Here is a 22097-nt window from a genome sequence, read left to right as displayed (position 1 = left end):
GATTGTTTAGCACCAACATTTCCAACTGTATTGCTTACACCTTCAAAAAGTGTGAATATTTCTATGCAAAATTGACCCTAATTAAAATTAAATGTTTCAAAATCATCATTAGACATCTTTAACCCACCGTCGGTCGCCCTAGTGTACTGAGTACACGCACTTTGCGAAAACTCGAAAAACACGATGAAAACCCCTTCAAATTGATCCGGGTGTTGGTCCTATTCCAAGTAGATCTTCTTCTTGCTTGTAGGGAAGAAATTTTTCGAAAAAATCAACGAAAAGTATTCGAAAACTTCGTGTTTCTAACCTAAGTTTTTACGCGTGTACTCAGTACACCAGTGCGACCGCTCGTGTAACTTTTTTTACCGGGCCCGTCACACGAGCGGTCGCATCGTGTACTGAGTACACGCGGAGCATTTTGATTATAAATCTAAAACTAGGCAAGATAGAATATTGATGTCTTCGGCAAATTTCTTCAGTTCAACTGTACCAATCGGTCAGTGAACAAATTAAACTTTGAAAACATCCTCACCCTTCAGTGGCCATCGGAATGTGTCCCGGGGGAACCGATGAAGTGGACATTTCACAATGTAACATCTCGATCACAAATATCTCAGGATCTAGATTTTTCAGCAAGATGGTGTCTTCGACAAAGTTGTTCAGTAAATCAAAGGCTAACATGTGATAGGCTGCTTGTTTCGGAATTCTGTCACCAGTTGGCGCTAGTGAGCATGTAATTTTTCAAACTCGGATATCTCAGGATCCAGATTACCTAGAAAGATGCGGTCTTCGACAAAGTTGTTTAGTAGGTCAAGGACTATCATATCATAGGCCATCTAACTTTAAATTCTGCCATCAGATGGCGCTAGTGAGCATACAATATTTCAATCACGAATATCTCATGATCCCGATTTTTTAGAAATATGGTGTATTTGGCAAAGTTGTTCGATAGTTCAAGGAGTAATATGTGATGATCTATTTAATTCGGAATTCTTTCACCAGATGACACTAGTGAGTATGCCATATTTTGAACACAGATATCTCAGGATCCCGATTACTTAGAAAGTTGACGTCTTAAACAAAAGTGTTGAGTAGGTGATATGCCATGTGATAGGCCACCCAACTTGAAATTCTACTATCAGATGGCGCTTGTGAGCATGCTGTATTTTGATCGGGCAAGCTGTAAAGTAGATCAAGGACTAAACATGTGATGTGACGTTTGATTCGCAATTTTTCCACAACACGGTGTTAATGATTATTAGAGCGGTTCATAATATGAACAAGTTTGAGAATCTAATATCGCATATGTTCGTTACTATTATAGTACCATAAATTTAATGTTCTGTGAAATTTTCAGTTTTCTATGTGGTTATTAAAACGTGGCCAAAAGACGATGTTGGTTTATATGCAAATTACTATGGAGAAACTTTAAAAAATGTTCCAAACACTTTAATACTACATTGTAAGTACAAACTTATCATCACATAGTAAAAACTCATTCTTCAAACTATAATAAAGTAATTTGCTGAAGAGATAAATTCATTCCAACGGATAGGAGAAGAGATATTGATGAGTTTGTTTGCTTTTATTTAGCTTCATACGGGATTATAGCCCTGCAAACATTAAAAAGAAATTCCCAAACAATTTAGCTCAAAAGGGATTTGTTTTTTCAGCAACATGCTTCATTAGGGTTTGAAGAATGAGTTTTCACTATGACATGATAAATTTGTACTTACAATACAGTACTAACGAGTCTGGAACATTTCTTTAGTAGTAAATTTCCATAGTAATTTCCACATAAACCTACATTGTCTTTGGGCCACCTTTAAATCACCACCGAAAAAGCTAAAAATTTTACAGAACACCATTTCTATGGTAAGGATGATAAGGAAGATGCAGGAGATTGGATTTTCAAACATATTAATATTTCTCATTTTGAAAATAAAATTAGATTAGAAAGATGGCGGCTTTGATCAAGTTATTCTGTATATCACGGGCCAACGTGTAAGGTGTAAAATGTACTCAAAATTCTTCCTCATTCAATTTAAAATACAGTGGGATGCTAGATGTACTTCCATCAGGCTACGCTAGAGGTCTCAATTCAAAGTTTTCTAATGCAGAATCTCGAGTTTCCGATCATTTGGGCTTTCTGCCGCCCATTAGACAGGCCTTTTCATGAGACAGGTCCGTGTTTCCATTCGTTTCTATCGGTGGAGGACTGGTGTATACATCGTCATTTCCATACAAGACTGTCAAAAACCTTCCGAATTAGTTTATTTGAAACATCTCGTGAAAAGACCTATTGCTCGATTGGAACCGCGTTTGACAGTTTTTTGATTCCAGTATTCGCGCTTCTCTATATAAACAAATTCTGTGGATAAACCCTACTTTCTTGATAATCTTAAATTTCAAGTAATGTAGTAGAATACCTTGAAGTGAATGAAAGCTGAATTTAGTACTGTATCGTTTAATTCCACTAGAGTGTGTATCCTTGGACAGATACGCGTACTTTGGTTTCCATTGTAAGCCCGTCTTCAATATCATGTACTAGACTCAACGAAGACTCAACTCGGAAAGTGATTCTATAAAAAAAAAATATGTTAAAATGAAAAGGAGGACGAATTTTATAAAAATTTGTTTCAAGAAAAATCTAACACAATTTGTAAAGAGAACAGAAAACGCCATATTTCTAAATACTGTCAAACCTCCATGAATCGATGTTCCATAGCTCGATATCGACTCATGAAACCATACTTGAAACAAAAACAAAAAACATGGTTACTATGATGCACCCTTCAATCAGCTTTCCAAAGAATATCTGTTCCATGACTCAATATTTCCATTAGTCGATGATCCCTTAAATATCTACTGGAAATTTGAATGTAGTTAAGATTCTGAAGTATTTACTTATGGAATTTTCATGCTGAATAGCGCCGTTTGGTAGCATAGTTTCGAATCAAACGGATTATAACATGTTAAACATACTTTAGCCTTGGACAGAATAAACAACTTTGTTGAAGACATCATTTTCATGATTATCCAATCACGATCCTAGATATTTGGGTTGGAAATACAGTCTACTCAGTATCACCATCTAGAGGAAGAATTCCGAACCAAGTGAGGCCCATCACAAATTTGTACTTGATTTAGTGAACCGTTTATCCGAAAACTTTATTTTTTTATGTAATCGGGATCTTCAGATATAATTATTCATAAATATGCATACTCACTAGCGCCACCTGTTGGATGATTTTTAAAACTTGAGGTCCTTCCCATTTAGGCTTCTATCTAATGAACAACTTTGCCGAATATGTAATACTCCTTAGTAATGAGGATATCCCAGGATCATTTTTTAGGAATCAGGATCCAAAGATATCTGCGTCCTTGATCTACTAAACAGCTTTGCTGAAGACACCATCTTGCTATAATATCGCTATCCTGAGAATTTGTTTAAAATAGGGAAATCTGCAAACAGACGCCTGAGAAGGTAACTCAGGCAGTATGGGGTTGCCGCACCAACGACGACCCACTAAAACCAGCCGATGCACTGTACTTGAGCAATTCTTGTTGAATTGCTCAAGTGGTGTACAGTGCATCGATATTACCCTTGGTCTCAGACCCTTATCTCCCAGGACCCTCCTTACGGTATTTCGGTATGGTACTGCTATCCTGAGATAACCGCGATCAATATACAGCATGCTCACTAGCGCACATGCTAGACCTTGACGTACTCAATACTTTTGCCGAAGACGTCAACTTTCTAGGTAATCGGGATCCTGAGATATCTGTGTTCAAAAAATGTCATACTCACTAGCGTCATCTGGTGAAAGAATTCCGAATTAAATAGATCATCACATATTACTCCTTGAACTATCGAACAACATTGCCAAAACCACCATATTTCTAAAAAAATGGGATCATGAGATATTCGTGATTGAAATATTGCATGCTCACTAGCTCCATCTGTTGGCAGAATTTAAAGTTAGATGGCCTATGATATGATAGTCCTTGACCTACTAAACAACTTTGTCGAAGACCGCATCTTTCTAGGTAATCTGGATCCTGAGATATCCGAGTTTGAAAAATTACATGCTCACTAGCGCCAACTGGTGACAGAATTCCGAAACAAGCAGCCTATCACATGTTAGCCTTTGATTTACTGAACAACTTTGTCGAAGACACCATCTTGCTAAAAAATCTAGATCCTGAGATATTTGTGATCGAGATGTTGCATTGCGAAATGTCCACTTCATCGGTTCCCCCGGGACACATTCCGATGGCCACTGAAAGGTGAGGATGTTTTCAAAGTTTCATTTGTCCACTGACCGATTGGTACAGTTGAACTGAAGAAATTTGTCGAAGACATCAATATTCTATTTTGCCTAGTTTTAGATTTATAATCAAAATGCTCCGCGTGTACTCAGTACACGATGCGACCGCTCGTGTAACTTTTTTTTGAGCGACTGACGGAAGGTTAAACTAAAAAGCATGAAATGTCTGTGGTGCTCACGAAACCTTTAGCATTCTTGGGAGGAAATGTTTTTTGGTACCGACCTGATCAAATTCGCCCAAGTGATCAATTTACCCCTGGATTAGGTTTTAAAAACTAGAAGTATTTTATGATTGACCCTGAAAAAATACGAAATTTCGTCAACATCGACGACTGAGAACCATTATTTTGACCAGTGTTGACCAGACTCATTTCCCCGAAATTCTAATTGTGAAGCCATGAACTGTTATAACTGTGCGTTGTATTCCTGAGATGGAGGGGGAGGTGGTTGGGCTTGAGTGTTGCACATGGGATCCGACAGTTTCGATCTCGGTGGGCCGCAATTCAAGTTTCGGTGAAATGATTCGCACTCACTCACTCACTCATTTCATTTCACCGAAACTTGAATTGTGGCTCTCTGGGATCAAAATTGATCGATTTTGTGTGCAGTACTCAAGCTTAACCATCTGCTTTTCTATCTTAGGAGGATAGAGCATGGTTGTAGTAGTTCGTGGCTTCGTAGTTCGGAAAATTTTATTTTCGGGGAAATGAGTCTGAACAACACTGATTTTGACATTGAAAAATTTGATCAAATTCAACATCAGGCACGTAAGGGTTAATCGTAATCACTAATCATATTGAGTTCAAACAATAATTATAATAATAAAACACCTTGAATTGAATTAAAATAATCAATCATTAATCATGGCTACAAAATTTGTAATCATGATTCATACTCACGGTAAAATGGATCTGAGTAGGCTGTGCACGCGAGTGGACGTATTTTGGTTTTGCTGCCACGATTCATCTCGGCTCCTATTTTTTTTCATTTTTTTTCCTAATTTGGCCGATGAGAATATCATTTTTTTCCTTCTTGTTTTTCACGTGTTTGGATCGCTTTTAAATAAAATATGGTGGAAAAGAAGAAAAAATGCCAAACATCAACTTCGATCAGCTGAACGGACGACTGCGGAAGTGTTTGGATCCCACTTTGATAATTGCGGCGGATTACAGAGGAGCTTCGAAAGAGGAATTTGGTGAGTTTATTCTAATCAGCAGCGTATGATCGCAATGCATAAATAATTAATTTGTCTGCAAACGTCTACCAAACCTATCCCATGGCCCTACCCTCTCCATCAACATTCCACAACATCCCGCAACATCTATGAGAGGTCATAGAGTTCGCTGCATCTTTCTTAAGTAGTTGTTCAATCAATTATCTTTTCCCATTCCCCAATTTTCGCAAGGACGTTTCCAGGACAGCTCTCGACTGTTGGGAGATGCGTCAATCTTGTCCAAGAGTTAGAGGTTAGTCCTAAATTTCTGACTTTGGTAACGGACGGGAAGGAGGCAACCCTCATACAGGGTGTCCGAAAATTATCCGTACAAAATTTGAAGACATGGCTCTATACAATCAATCATAATGAATTAAATATTCTTGTATGGTTTTAAACATTGGCTTATTATATTCTTAAGAAGTAAGTTTGACATAATTGCACAACCAACCCAAATGTATTGAGGAGTCTTAAAGGGAGCTGATTTCCGAGCTTTATGACGGAAGAGAAATGTCCATACAACTCACTGGATTTGAACCGTACAATTTTCTATTTCCAGTCTTACTTGAAGCCACTAACCAGTTGATTACTTCAAATAATAATAGGACAATTGTATTCATCTCTTTTAGGTTTTAGGGATAACACATCTCCAGCATAACTAGCGGCCCTCAGGAAAAACGTCTCCGAAAAATTTAAATTTGTTTATCTCAGTAACAAGCAATTATTTCCAAATTTTTTAAAGTTGTATTTTGTGTTAACATTAAGATATATTATAAAAGGTACATGGACATTGATTTTTCATTATTTTAAATGCGAGATCATCTTTTAAATATTTTGCTGTTCGGATAATTTGCGGACACCCTGTACAATGGTGTAGGACTGTTCCACCTACGAATTTTTGCGAAATGCTTAATACTAATGCTAATGATTCATAATCATCTTCTTCTTCTTGGCATTAACGCCCCTACTGGAACAGAGCCTGCTTCTCAGCTTTTTGTTCTTATGAGCCCTTCCACAGTTATTAACTGAGAGCTTTCATTTCCAAAGTTTGCCATTTTCGCATTCGTATATCGTGTGGCAGGTACGATTATACTCTATGCCCAGGGAAGTCAAGGAAATTTCCATTACGAAAAGATCCTGGACCGACCGGGAATCGAATCCAGACACCTTCAGCATGGCTTTGTAGCCGCGGACTCGGCTAAGGAATTTCAGGAAATTCATAATCATGGTAAAATTGAATTGAGTCATTTATCACCTAATTAGTAATGCTACCCGTTAATGTTACCGCTCTGTCCAAAGTACTTGTAAATTACCCTGTGCTGCAAGAAATTACTGAATATGCATCATTTTATATTTCTGAAAAGAGAAAAAGAATTTTGCTACGCTGTGCAATCAAAGTTTTGATTGTAGAAGTGTGAATGTATCTAAAATATGTATTTTTTGATATCTGAATACATTCATGCGGTGCGGTGTTATCAAATTTAATAATAGTTTAACGAAGAGCTGTTTTATCGGGTGTACTACACTCTTAAAAATAATGAAAATTACTGTGGGCGTGGTTCACGTTATGACTGAATGACACATGATGTAAGTGATGGTTCGACACAAAACGTTTCCTTGAAGATGTGTTGATCAAAAAATGTAATTTTACACGTTGGACTGAAAACGATGGAGCTGTGATCGACATTTCCCGAATCAAACACTAACGTATTTGATGCATGTAATGAAGACTCAAACTAATTATATATAACTCACAAGCAAACAATAAAATGTATTATATGTAATAAACAAACTCAAAATCGTTGTAAACTAATTAATGTGTATATAATTTTATTATTGATAAATAACCCAACTCGTGGTGTAAGTAGGTTAATGTATACGCCCAATCACAATCGCCCTCTATCGTCAAACTCAACCTTCTTAGATAAGTTCAAAACCTTGCTTATCATAGCTTCAAACTTTACCACAATATCAACACTGTGAACGAACCCCGTTTCATACCATGTTTCACGCAATGGCGAGAATTCGTACAATGCCAGCTAAAAAAGGTGTTTGCTATCGTCACAGCATATACACAAATATAACAGTCATACAATGCTAGCAGTATAAGCAAAACATCTCCGTGTGACGGATGTGAAAAACACTTGGACCGATTCCCAGTGTTTTGATAGATCAAAACTATATTCGTATGAGCCAAGTGAATTTCGTAAGAAAAGTAAGTGAAGAAAATTAAGGTTTTGTTTCGAGTTTGTTCCACATATGGAATAGGTCACCACGTCGCATTTTCTTTAGTTCTGTTTGCTTTCGTATCGATCATAATATTATTATCAATACAGGTGCAGCGAAGACAGCAGACAAACACACACGTAAATTAGGGAATCGGGACGAGTGCAAATATCGAGCGTATGACATAGAGCTCAAATTAATCCTAATCAATAAAATTCATCGGTGGTTCTTCGATTGATTTGAGATTGGTTTTTGTAGCAATGCTATCATACCAGATAAAGTAGCACGTCTTATTTATTAGACGTGATTTAATCTTACACTATTTGCGTACATGACACAAAACCATACCTTTCCTCTGATACGCTACAAAATGCTAGAAGATGCAGATCACAAGGAAGACGAACAAGTACAGAACCAGAAGGAGATGCAAAATTTGTTACAAGGGAATCACTTCAATGGCACTATCCAATACTCCGATAACTTTTTGGCTAACAACTATAACAAGATGCAAATGCAGCTGAACAGCCGCTTCATCTCACAGGTATACGTATGCAAATATTTTCTGAATTAACATTTCGATAAAATCAGTCGATATTTTTTCAGATTTGTTGCCCACGACGAGCCCGTGGATCATTACCGCATGTCCGAATGCGTCCATACTATATACCTCAACGGTCCAGAACAAAAAGCGAAAACTCAGATCCGTCAAGTTTACTATATTTGGAAACGATAAGAGCTGTCGAAATTGCTCAAAGCAACCCACCACCATCAACTCTGATGGAAACTAGTGACCCTTCTACCTCACACATGGACACATCCGGAAATGCACCAGTTGTTAGAACCGGAAAGTGCTCCCCACTAGTGAAATCTAAATCTCTCGAGAATCTGGTACGATCGATTAAAACGATAGACGGATCACAACCGTCACACGAGATGGAATTCATGTCTAGTCGCATACAAAATTTAAAAGTGCAAGAATAGTTCATCATTTAGCAGTACTGCATACTATCGATATGTAATCAGAAGATAAGTGTCTACAAAAGAACACCAGTCGTACGGCGATTACCTAAAAAAAATATTTTATTATTTTACACTACGATTAGCAATAGGTTGCAGGCAAACAGTTGTAGCACTTTGAAATAATTTCGCAAATTGCATAACACACTATAAATGCTAATCTTTACATAAATATGCCATATAAACGTCATTTTATGAATCGATGAATCGCGTATTGCAATACTCATATTGTATATTGCAGCACCTTGAAAAGTTTAGCATGACCTAAAGTTAATATTTTTCAAATTTTTGGGTGTCAAATCAACGTTTTTATTAGTACGTCTTAAAAAAATGCATGTTTGAGCAATTATAATTTTTTATTTTAGTAAGAAAAACTTTTTTTTCACTACACTTTAAGCGATGCTTAACATTAAAGTGCAGCAATACTCATTGAGTATGGCAACGATCCCATACTTTCGGTGGTACATTAATTGAACAATGATAAATTTTTACCTGTTTTTTTGTATTAATCGTAACGCTTACGCAGAATACTTATTTCCGCTGTAAAGCTACATAATTTGTGAAACATACATGCTCAGCGTAAAAAAATTAATACATCGTTTGATTTTTTGCGCCGAACTTTAACGTTTACATTACATTGTATTTGTTGAATTATTGTTTTCATAATGTATATCATTATTAATTTAAAATATAGACATTGAAAAATAAGTCGAATGCTACGACTGATTGTCTGTGGCTTAGATTTTCCCACGTGGAGCCAGATGTTGATTGTTCAAATAAAAAATTCAAACGTGGGCTAGAATAATGGCGTAACTCGAATGATCGATTTCTCTTCATCGAATAAAAGTGACAAGATGTGGATTTATTAGCATTATTTCACTTCAGACCGCTTGGCAGCGATGCAGTCTCGTGTCTTGAGTTGAAAAAATGCTGCGTCTTGTCACTTTTATTCATATAAGAGAGGATCGACGTAGAGAAATCGATCATGCGACTTACGCCCTTATTCTAGCACACGTTAAATGAGGAAAGGACTTAACAACATACTCCTGCATGATTGTGTAGATATGGAAAGTATCATCATTCGTGTAGTTTGCAAGTTACTTAGAGGATCTGGCCCTTGATAAATCTAGTTTATAGAAGGTCAAAATGCAATGTTATTTTAACTTATTCTAAATAAATGTTCATCATATACGAATGCTTTGGCTTTGATTTTATCGTTAATAAAAGTTCTTAATAAATAAAGAACAAAATTCCTTCTTGTTTTGGCAGCGGCATTTGGGGGGTCTTCTTAATTATTGAGGTAACATCCAAGGCTACAAAACAATGCCATATAGATAGGTGTCTGGGTTCAATTCCCGATCTGTCCTGAATGTTTTCGTAATGATTTCATAAACATTTCTTAGATTCTCCTGCCAAACAGCATCATCATGCTTGCCAGACGATATAAGAATGCGGAAATGGTACCTTTCTGTAACATAATTTATTTCCCATGCAACTCACGACACACAATTTCAAAAAGAAAATTACACCATCAGCTTTTCATGTACCAATATGATTGTTTCATTGTGGAAAATAAAAAAACACAGTATCAAACATAATATGTTTGACACCGACACGGTAATGCTTCATGTGGACGAATATGATTAAACATTTTTGCGTGGCTCAAGGTTCAAATTATGTGTCTCTAGTAAAATTGGGATTGCTGAATGTGATGCCGTGCTCAGAAATGTTCCATCACATCACAATTTTGAGCTACTGGTCGCCAAAGTTGTATAAACCACTGGTTTTATTGATGTTTGCATTGAATTTCATGTATGGTGATTTTTTTTATCATCGGACAATTTGGGCCGGAGGTTCTCCGATTTGTATAAATTTTTTTTCCAGAGGTAGAGCTCGATATGACCAAAAGTAAAATTAAAAAAAATATAGTGGTCTATTTTATCCGGAAAACTCTAGATTAATTTTCACGATTTCCCTATATACCTCAAATTTTAAAAATTCATATCTCCTGAACTATGCATCGTAGAACAAAAGTCTTTTAGTAAAATCGAAAAAAATCGAAAAAGCAATCTATTAAAAATATAAAAAGGAAACGAATTCCCCGGAAAAATTTTCACTGTGGAGAAAATTGTCCGTATCATGAAAAAATTCAAAAAAAATATTTTTTGTTTCATCAACCCATACTCTAACTTTCGTCTATAGACGCTAAAGTGGTATCTTTTACCGTTTAGGCGACAGAACTTTAAAACCGATGACCACCCATACGCTTCCCATACGAAAATGTGTTCTATTGTGGGCCTCACTAGTGTGCGCTAATGGCGGCAGTAATTTACACGCATTGCAAGTGTAACGCAGTAAACCATCCTTCCCTTTCCAGTCAGAAGAAGCTTTTAGTCAATCGGAGCACTCTCCATTGGTCCATTGGTTGAGTGTTCAGGAGATATGTTTTTTCAAAGTTTGAGGTATATAGGGAAATCATGTAAATTCAGTAAAAGTTTTCCGGGAAAATAGGCTACTATTTTTTTTAATTTCACTTTTAATCATACAGTATCGGACATATAAAATGCACCAAAGCCGTTTTCCCATACAAAATGGTCAACTTCAGCGAGCTATATCTCCGCCGTTTTTCAACCGATTCTTTTCATTTTTTCTGTGATGAACTACAAATTATCTCAAATTTTGATAACTATTGAAAAAGTTGTATTAAAACTATTCATTCAAAAGTTACAGATAGGTTGAATTTTGACATAAAAAATGCACCAAGACAAAAAGTGATGTAGCAGTCAAACTATGCGTCGTATCATTTCGGTGTCTTCAGTACATTTGGTCCTTATCACTCAATAAACAAATGCGCTAAAGACACCGAAATGATACGACGCATTGTTTGTCTGCTACATCACTTTGTGTCTTGGTGCATTTTTTATGTAAAAATTCAACCTATCTGTAACTTTTGAATCAATAGTTTTCATACAACTTTTTCAATAGTTTTCAAAAATTGAGATAATTTGTAGTTCGTCACAGAAAAAATGAAAAGAATCGGTTGAGAAACGACGAAGATATAGCTCTCTGAAGTTGACAATTTTGTATGGGAAAACGGCTTTGGTGCATTTTATATGTCCGATACTGTATATCCACGAGCTCTACCTCTGGTGAATTTCATACAAATCGGAGAACCTCCGGCCCAAACCTGTCCGATTATTTAAAAAAATGCCCGTATGATTTATCAAACTTTTTAGTGATCTATTCTAGCAAGCATGCAGAATGTTACTTAAACTTTCATGTAAGATAAGTTTGATTCAAATTGCACGATTGAAATTAGAATAATCGATTTTTTCAACATGCTTTTACTGCCCATAAAAGCGTAACTGTCCCATTTTGATTTCCGAACCAACACCTTTTTTCATTGAAGCATTCATACTTTAGTATATACTTTACTATACATTTAAACATGAACACACTTTGTTTGAAAATGATGTGGAAAAATATGAAGTCAGTGTAGTCCCATATTGAAAATACTGATGCGACATTCGTGATCAAACGTCAACATCCCACCGCAAAATCGCTCGTGTTTGGAGGTGATTTTAACCTCCAAACTGCCAAATAACGTCCAAATCATCACCTCCAAGTTAGTTCCAATACCCTCCGTTATATGAATTATGGTGGCGAGTCGATTGTCGCGAGTTTCTCGTTAAACAGTCAATTGCTTTTATTCGATAAATTACAAGAGCTGTCAAGCAGAAGAACATTAACGCTACATTACAAAATATGTAGGGTAGAAGCACCGGTTTTGGCCATACGCCAGTTGTAGCCATAGTGGATTATACATCGTATTACATAGCCAATCAGCATGAAACCTTTTGTGTGCAGTAGATCACATTCATATGATAATGTAAATGAATGTAGCATTTACTTGTCCAAATGGATTCAAAACATAAGAAAAACAAATAATTTTCCTTATAATTTTAACTCTCATACACCTTATTTGGCCAGGGCACTCCTAATTTGGCCACTCTCATGAGAAATCAATGCAATTGGCCAATTTAGGAACCGAAGTTAAATCTCTGGCCGAAACTGGTTCCGTTGGCCTATATTGACCAACGGGATTTTAAAAGCGAAAAAATGGTTTTGGCTCAGTTTTGATATTTTACACATATAATATGGATTGAAAGCTTGCATTTGACATATTTGTTGTATAAATATGGCTTCCCATTCAGTTTTTATTGACATTTTCTCTTAGGCTGGCCAAAACCGGTGCATATACCCTACCATTGCACTAATATTACTTTATAAATTTCCTGGTAGCTTTTTATACATTCTTGCATTAGTTCGACTATATCAGGACCTTTTTCCATTTTTAAACTTCTTTAATAAAAGGCTTACGGCAATGCAGCTGCTTTATATAAGCGATGATATAATGCCCCATGGTTACTTGGGTATAAACGCAAAAAAAATGTCCAAGAATTTAGCACCTACCATCCGGAAGATATGGTATTCAAGCATCATCTCCGTGAACTTAAAAATATTCTAACGAGGGAATCGAAACTTATTCTGATTTGAAGGTTTTGAGCTATTTAGGAAAGGATATTCACATGCTTCAAAGTATTCCAAAACGGTGCAGCATTATTAATTTGTAAACCAGTCAAACCAGTAAAACATGTGATATCCAAGCATCTTCTCTGTAAATTTGAACCCATTTCTTCGAGAAAATCAGAAATTACATTGATTTGTATATTTACCATTATTTCAACAGAATAGGGTCCTAAAGCCCTGTCCCAATTTTAGTATCAAACGCTTAAGTTTAGGGCAGAAACACATGTTTACTCAATTTTTAAATGATTTTCATTGGTTTAAGGACTGTTCATTTTATAAAGTGGACACCTTGTGCATGCTGTATCTTTTTAATTTTTCAATGAAATTTCAATCGGTTTTCTGCACATCGTTCGACTAGTATTGTACTATGTTGTGATATTGAACTACTACTACTAAAAAAATAATTTTCACACGAATATGGAACAACGATTAGAACGGTCGATTTTTGGAGGTTATCAAAACCAATAGTTGTTAGAAATTGGCTGGAAAATTCGACAATTTATATTTTTTATTTTCGAAAAAGGCTTGCTCTTCGAAAGCATTATCAATCAGAAGCCTGATGGAAAAAATCAAGTTATTTTTGGAACAACAATTTTAAAGATATAATAAAATTATTTTCCCCCTATATTTTTTAGTGAGAACTATTTTAAATTTGAAGGGAGCTAATATGAGTCGAATTTTTTGATTAAAAGTACGTCCTGACGGAAGTCCTAATATAGTATTATTATTAAAAATAACTTACGTCTTCATATAGTTACTTATCTAGTCCCCACGTCACAATAGAAACACAATTGGTGCACCGTAGCCTTGTGTGTTTAACAGAACAGCAATGATGTCACAATGTTAAATCTCAATTCAATGATATCATTTATCCACCAAATCTCCAAATTCAATACAAATACAAGGGGACCGTACACTATAAGGTTATCGCACTATAATGTACTATAAACTGATAGTTATACAAACATTATTTATTTTCATTGTATTTTAGTGGTTAAACTGTAAATAAATTTGACAAAAAATGGACAATATCTACCTTTTGGTAAACTGTCAACGAAACATTTTGTTTGAAAAAATTGTCGTTTTTGAATGGTTACATAACTTAACCGCCTATTCCCCACATATATAGTAATTTTACAATTTACCATTCGCCGAACTATAAAAACAGTTTGTGTGAGGGTTGATTAATTGTTATTAATCATGTTATACCACAGATAACAGACATTGAAGTCCGATTGTAAAACTGTGTAAGACAATTAATGGTCATTTTGAATGGCAACACAAGTAGCAACATCGTGGTGGCGCTATCATCGTTAAGTTCCCATGACGATGTCCGTAATGAATATGAAATATTTCAAGATACTGATATTCACCACTGATTGACGCAATTCACTGTGTAAAATATGTTTTCAAGTTTTTATCGCGAAAAGATACGAGGATCGCAGCGAGCTGTGCGAGTGGGTAACTACCGTTTTGATTCATATTACGGACAGCTTTTTATTCCGGACACTCTTCTTTGTATGGGAAACATTTCACATGAAATGTTTCAATTTTTGCCGTTCAAAAGTTCGCACTTTCGAAGCTAGTTTTAATAAGCATTTTTCATAAATATCAATGAAAATTTTCAATGCCCAACTGCCTTAGACGTCTGTTTAGTGGTTTGGCGATTTCAATCGATTACACTGCGGAACACGTTTTTGTCTTAAGCACCAAAATACCGCTTTTTACTGAATTAAGGGTTGCTGAGTCCATTGCCGATTTCAGAAATATCATAGCACGTCTAGTTTCAAAGTTATTGACTGTTGAAAATGCTAAATTTGACTGTACGGCAATTTTTTTTGCTTAATTTGTCACAGAATTCAAACTTCATATATAAAACAATTATTATCAACAAAGTTCATAATATTTTCGATGGTAAAATGTTATTTTTAGGTGGATCAGAAAAGTATTGTATTATGCCATATAAGAGAAACGAAGAATTTTATATGAAGACTGCAAGCATGTTGAAAAAAAATCGATTTACACTACATTTTATCATGAAATTTCAACTAAATTGTATCTAAATTAAAAGTTCAAGTCCTATTTAGCATGTTTGGTAGATTATATCACATAAAAGTTTGATAAATCATACTTTAAATTTCATGTAAACATCAATAAAACCAATGTTTTATGCAACTTTGGTGACCTGTAGCTATAAATTGTGACGTGCTGGAATATTTCTGAGAACGGCATCAGATTCAGCGACCCAAAATCTACTAGAGACAGATAATTTGATCCTTGAGACACGCAAAAATGTCATTTTTGTTACTCTGTGTTATTTGACTTTTCTATTTATGATTTTCATGAGCTGACTGGAATTCGAATCAAAGTGTCAAGGCAAAATTAAGGTAGCGTCCGGAATAAGAATCATGGGAAGTCCACACATTTCCATTTATTTAAAATTATTCATTGAGCGGAATCAAAATCTTTACCCACCATTCGAAAGCTGAAGGTTTTCAAGGCTCGATAACGTAAAGGAATCATACAAACTGATTTATTGTATATGTTTTTCAAAGTAATACTTCACTGAGGCCTTAAGTGTCCGTAATATGAATCAAAACGGTACGTTTAAACGTTTTATTTCGAATCCGCGTCATTTACAAATTCGGCCGCTTTGATCTAATGGTACTAGGCCACCCGGCAAAAAATGTAATGTAAGTTATTTTGTGAAGTGATAATAAATGCTAGGGTATTTTATGTATACGGTGTACTACTCAATTTTGAAATGTTTTTCTGCGCCAGACCTTTTTTCCTTTGCTGTTTTGTTTTAGATTATGGAGAGTGTTTCGTGATGAGTGTTCCGGGGTAGCCGGAGCCGCGGGGTTATTTACGCATCGTTTATATGGTGCGTGGTGAAACGTATTCGTTTATGTGTCTGCTAGCGCGGTATATGGACAAAAGATCGAAAGATATGTGAATAGTGCGCTGTGTTCATAAAAATCGTAAGAATGCAGCGCCAAACTAAAAAACTGGTTTCAAAATGCGGTGAGTTGAGGCGCATCACGAGTCTTACTGGCGCGATTCGGTTTGGTGGCGGTGCGACAATATAACCTTTTGAAACCACTAAATACGTGCCAGGATAGAATTTTTTTCGATTCAGGAAGTGTGGGTGTTTTCATGTGGGGCTTACTGTAATGAAAATGACCTCAGAATGTGTGTGTATGAACAGCTATTCTTGAAATTGGTCATTGGAATTGCAGTAGAGCTATCACCTTCCATCTCCAGGGCTAAAGTTGTCTGCATCTATATAGACATCTAAATGTCTCGATAAAAAAATGTAGGCAAATTTGTTCCATTAAGGTGAAGCGGCGTGTAACTCAAAGAATCATTAGAATCATCATTGATGTAACAGTAGTAGTGTCGCCTTTCCATGTATATTCTCAAAACAAACAAACAAAAAATGTAACATTTGTGTTAAGCATATTTTTATGTAAACACATGGGAAATTTAGTAGATTGACGAGTATTGGAAATCAAAATCAACTATTCAATCGTACATATTAAAAGAAAACATTACAATTTAATGAAGGGCAACGGAATTTCTCTGTTTTTTTATTGGATTTATCGCATATTTTTGATACGCATCGGTACGGTTTATGTTTGCAAGGGATGACGGTGTTGCCAGGTGATTGGTGACAGATTTTTCTTGCAATTGTTATATGCTTGTTTTCGGAACATTTGCTGCATATTATAAAAAACTTATTATTTTGCAAATAGTTTTCCATCACAAGATCACTGATTTAATAAAATTTTAATGATTTTTGTGATCAATCCACATTAAATGCTATGATTTTACAGAAACCAACTCTGACATCACTGCGCTCAACGATCGCGATGATTGTGCACACTAGAGTGATGCAAATTTTGAAATTTTAGCTCCCCTATGCTTAAACGATTTTAATTATGGTAAATAACATCCTCCCAAAGTTTGAAATGATTCGGAAGAAATTTGGTTGTGCACACGCCATTTATAGTTTATATGGAGATTTCTATGGAAAACGCCAATCTTTTGTGTCCAGCCCTCTACCTCTTCGTCATAAAATTTTATGGAAAAGTGAATAAATTCTTCTAACGTCAAATCCTCCCAGCTACAACTTTGCCGAAGACCACTTTTTGATTGGACCTCAGGATAAATTGTTATTCATCATTATAAAGTTAGTTTGCATGTAGCATGCTTCACCAACTGTTCGGCAGGCAACAGTGGTGCTCCTGGCGGGAAGAATAGATCAAAGTAATCCAGGCTACTATGTTCTACAGCAAAAAAGCAGTGTTGCTCTGAAAGTAATTGAATGATCATCTCGGCATGATATAGACTTTGGTATCAATAATAACAAATTACCCTTAGGGCCTATCAAAATGTGGTCTTCGGCAAAGTTGTAGCTGGGAAGTTTCCACATGAGATGAGTGTGTTCACTTTTCCATAGATTACTATGACGAGCTGTTAGAGGACTGAACACAAAAGGTTTGCGTTTTCCATAGTAATTTCCATATAAACTTCAAATAGCGTGTGCACAACCAAATTTCTTCCGAATCACTTCAAACTTTGAGAGGATCATTTTCATCATAATTGACATCGCTTAAGCATAGGGGAGCAAAAACTTCAAAATTTGCATCAGTCTAGTGCACACACGATAGACGCGTCCCGACGCATCGCACTGTGGAGCTTTTCAATTATTTTGGGTGGTCCAAATTGATAAACACTTGGTATGATTTTATGCTTCGTAGAGATGGTTTCTGTAATTTGAGAGAATCGAAAAACAAACAGCGTATGAGTTTCAAGTTTCTATGCTTTGCCCAACCTTTCCGCACTGAAAATTAATACAACAGAAAAAAAGTTGGAAATTTTAGACTATAAACACAGGCATGTCTCAGTGTGCGGTGGCGGCGTCGATTCGCAACAAGTGAAAACCATCGCCATAATAGTTTTGAGTGATGCGGTTGATAAAACTTTATAAATATTGAAATCCCGGTGGAAATGTGTTCCTTTAAGGAAAGTGAATAAAAGATGTGTTTAGTGGAAGTGTAGTGAACGCAATATGAAATTCAAAACACAAATGCTTGCCGCTGAATTACAATCGAAAAGGTAAGCACCTTCTATTTACAAGTGTAGTTGTGTGAGGCAATGAAATGCGGCATGAAATCGGAGATTTTTTTTTTTTTGAGAATATAAATCTCATGTATATTGTCGCTTAATTGATAATACTGTATCTGAAAGTGTTGATTAAATATTGAAATACCACCTGAAGCATTTTTCTTCGCATAAATTATCCATTAAATCAGGTGATAAGCAGTTATATTTCATCGATGTTACAAATACCAATACTATCATAACAATATGTTAATGATTTTGGAAGAAGCCATTTTGTGATGACGCACCAAAAGGCCTTAAAGCACTGCCGGTCAGTGGGCGGTGGATTGTGAACACACACATATTTTGGCATTTGTTGTAGTTATGTTTGCCTACTTCTAGAAACACGGCTGCCAAGAGAGATCTCCACACACACCAGGGACCATATAGGGTAGGTGTACCAGTTATGGACGTAATGGTTCCCTATTTCGCCATACGTGATTACTTTCATGTCTTCAAATTTTGAAAATTTGTGTGTGTTGTAGGTGTTAGATTTAAGATAGATCTTAATATTAAAACATTGAAAAAGATTTAAAATGTAAAAGTTATCAAAATTTCACATATGGTCAAATAGGCAACCACTATGGCCATAACTGGTACACTTTCCCTAAATTAAACCAACCAACACGTGGACCGGGACCAACGGCTTTAGATCCCTGCCGAAGGAAGACGTGATTAGAGTTATTATGAATCAGCGGCGTCGAAGAGAATTAATACCCGAACCACTGAAGTAAGAGGCAATCTCGCTTCTATATCTCTATACGATATCATTGGAACTAAAATGAAAAAAAAATTCTTCACTAATGAGATTTTTTTTACAATTTATTGTTCGTTTTGTAGCCGAACCTTTTCGTTTGTCAACGTGGTGAAATAATTACTCACACGTTGCATTAAATAGTGTTCATGTTGTTACATGTTGATTTTCTATGTTACGACGCCATATATAGTAATCATGGTGTGACAATGTTTTGGTGTAACAAAATTATTTCGGTGTGATTCTATTAGATCGAAATGCCCAATACTCAATTTCGCAAATTTTATAATTCGTATTTTCGAAGATCTACAGTCGTTGTTGGAGTGTGAATGTGTCCTGATTGATTGTTTAATAACTTTCATAAATTGACTGTGAACCATTTTCACCTTTTCGAAGGAGTTCAAGGAACTAGGATTATTTCGCAATAGCAACAAAGCAAGAAAATTGTCTTATTTTCAATATTGCTTGAAATAACATTCGAAAAAATGAAATGAAACGGATGAAACGTCGTAATTGACCAATCATGTCGATACAACAATTTAAATGTAAAAACGACGTGACATTTCAATTTATTTTCAGCTGTGCATCCCTGTCGACAGTAGCAATGAAAAGCGTTTTTTTATTTGTGAAACATTCGAACTGTATAGCCGTGATCTGTATTTTGAATTCATTTTAAATCCCATCCATCGCACATACATCTGTTTCAGTCAATCAGAGTTCTTAGAAGCACAAACTTCGTTTGGCAGTGTTGTTGTGAATTTTTATGATATTTGTAAGCTATTCGTTATCAACAAAAGGAAGGCAAATGATCCTTTTAACATTATTAGGATTGTTTATATTGGGTAAAAATTGCTTTCAAAAAGTGGTATGATGTCGTCTACAAACTTGATTTTTCATTCAAGGGAACAATGTCTACGGATGTAATATACCCACCAGGCATTACACAACCATGAAATGTGTCCCCATGGAAATCAACAAGTCAGGTTGTCCATCTAGGTAATTTGGAGGAATAATATCAGATAAGAAAAATAAATAATTTCGATTTCCATTCAGATTCGAGTGCCCAAGTTTGACCAATCATGACAACTCCAAGTGTTATTTCAATGGTAAAACGTATGTTCTTAACGAACAGGTTCCACAGGAGTTAGTAAGCCCATATTGTTCGGCCCTGTGTTACTGCAGAAGGTAAATATACTGATAATTGCTGATTTGAATAATTGTTAATATGATGAATACTATTTAGTGGTTCCCCATTTGCTCAGTTTCGATGTACACATATAGATTGCGCCGAGTTCTTCCACCGTTTCGATTATGAGAACTGTATTCGCACATACAAGCCCAATAGCTGTTGCTCTTCGGGTTCAGTCTGTGGAGATGATAAGAAAAAACTGGCCGAATGCACCACCAATGATGAATCATACTTAGCAGGGCAACGAATGCATCCTTCTTCAGATAAATGCTTAACATGTATTTGCCACTCAGGTTTCAATGAAACAAACATTACGAACGATCCAAACTGCTACGAATCGATTTGCGGATTTGAGTTGTTCTATGCCAAGCATGTCTATAATGGTGGAGCTCCAGTATATTATGGAGATCGTTGCTGCCCGTGGGAGTGGAGGATGCGTAAGTTTCAAAATGAATGACCGTTGCATGGTTTATATATAGCTTGTTTTTTTTCTACACTCAATAGCCAAGGACTCAGACCGGTTGGCGAATGACAAAACCAATGAGAAGGTTAAAGATTCCACTCTTCAATGCAAGTACGGCAAATTGACAATGAGCGTGGGTGATTCGTTAGTGCCAGAAGTAACGGATCAATACACATACAAATGCTCTTGTCAAATCCCACCTTTGGCGCAGTGCACAATGACGAAGAACAATAAAGAATAAACATGTTGAATTTTTGTTCTGAAACCAATTTATACGAAAGATGTAAAATAAACTATCCTCGAAATACACAGTTGGGAATGAATGCCAGAAGAAGCAGAATGTGTGATTATATTAGTGTATACTTCCTTGTAGGTTTTCAAAGTTTTTAACCCAAAAGTTCATTATCAAACTCAAACTGGATGATTTTTGTATTGACTATTACTTTCGTTGAATGTAATTAAATTTGTACATCAAAACTTCACTCCATGAATATTAATCACTAAATTCTCATTTTTCAATAGCTTTCATTTGCTTCCTACAGAAGCCTGATGTGACTATTAAAACTCAAGTCAACATCTTAGTTTGAGTTTCCAGAAGAGTACAACTAGTCTGAAAAATGTTTTCACTACCATAGGTATAAATTTGTGTAAACCTGTGTAGCAGAATGAGTGTCAACAAAACCAAAGTACTCTCAAACGGACAGTGGCAGTTAAACAGTGTTGTATTAAGACAAACAATTTTGCCGCAAAAACTGATTATCACCTTTTTCAGGCAATTATGACGGTCATATGCCACAGTCGACGAACATTAACTAATTCTGGTTAAAAATCTTCAGTGTAGAAGCTCTACCATTCATTCAAAGCTTATTATCAAATGTGTCTCTATATCTTTAAAAAAAATTTTAAATGGGTTACAATCCTTGATGGATATATTTTCGGAAAGGCAATGAAAATTTTCAAAATTATTTGTTTTGCTCACGTTTTTTGCTTGATGTTCATTTTACCACCAACAGCTGTTAATTTTACCTACATAGTGCAGGTAAAATGAACATCTGCATCGTTTTTTACTAGCGATAAAAATAAATGAAATTTAGCAATTTTAGTCCAAATTAGATAACATCCCTAATTTTGATGTTGTGCGATAGAAC

General features: G+C 35.7%; 1 protein-coding gene and 1 long non-coding RNA gene across 2 annotated transcripts; both read left to right on the top strand.

The window, feature by feature from the left end:
• Positions 1-7613: 7613 nt before the first annotated feature.
• LOC5570375 lies at positions 7614-9982 on the top strand. The gene is made up of 3 exons (XR_002501480.1): positions 7614-7759; positions 7881-8311; positions 8374-9982. It is a non-coding gene; the product is annotated as an uncharacterized LOC5570375 (long non-coding RNA).
• A 9940-nt stretch (positions 9983-19922) lies between these two features.
• Positions 19923-21283, top strand: LOC110678888. The gene is made up of 5 exons (XM_021852469.1): positions 19923-20139; positions 20200-20293; positions 20351-20482; positions 20541-20923; positions 20991-21283. The coding sequence occupies exons 1-5, from the start codon at positions 20061-20063 to the stop codon at positions 21188-21190; spliced, it is 888 nt and encodes a 295-aa protein (XP_021708161.1). The 5' UTR covers positions 19923-20060; the 3' UTR covers positions 21191-21283.
• Positions 21284-22097: the final 814 nt, after the last annotated feature.

This window comes from Aedes aegypti, chromosome 3 (genome assembly GCF_002204515.2).
Source record: "Aedes aegypti strain LVP_AGWG chromosome 3, AaegL5.0 Primary Assembly, whole genome shotgun sequence".
Taxonomy (NCBI): domain Eukaryota; kingdom Metazoa; phylum Arthropoda; class Insecta; order Diptera; family Culicidae; genus Aedes; species Aedes aegypti.
Note: the sequence above shows the minus strand (reverse complement) of the source record. Positions and strands in the feature narration are given on the sequence as shown.

Bases quoted from the DNA above. Each gene is read 5' to 3' on its own strand.
- LOC110678888 (XM_021852469.1), top strand. From the start codon at position 20,061: ATGATATTTGTAAGCTATTCGTTATCAACAAAAGGAAGGCAAATGATC. The intron at 20,294-20,350 runs GTAATTTGGAGG...ATTTCCATTCAG, and splicing joins AAGTCAGGTTGTCCATCTAG to ATTCGAGTGCCCAAGTTTGA. The intron at 20,924-20,990 runs GTAAGTTTCAAA...TACACTCAATAG, and splicing joins CCCGTGGGAGTGGAGGATGC to CCAAGGACTCAGACCGGTTG.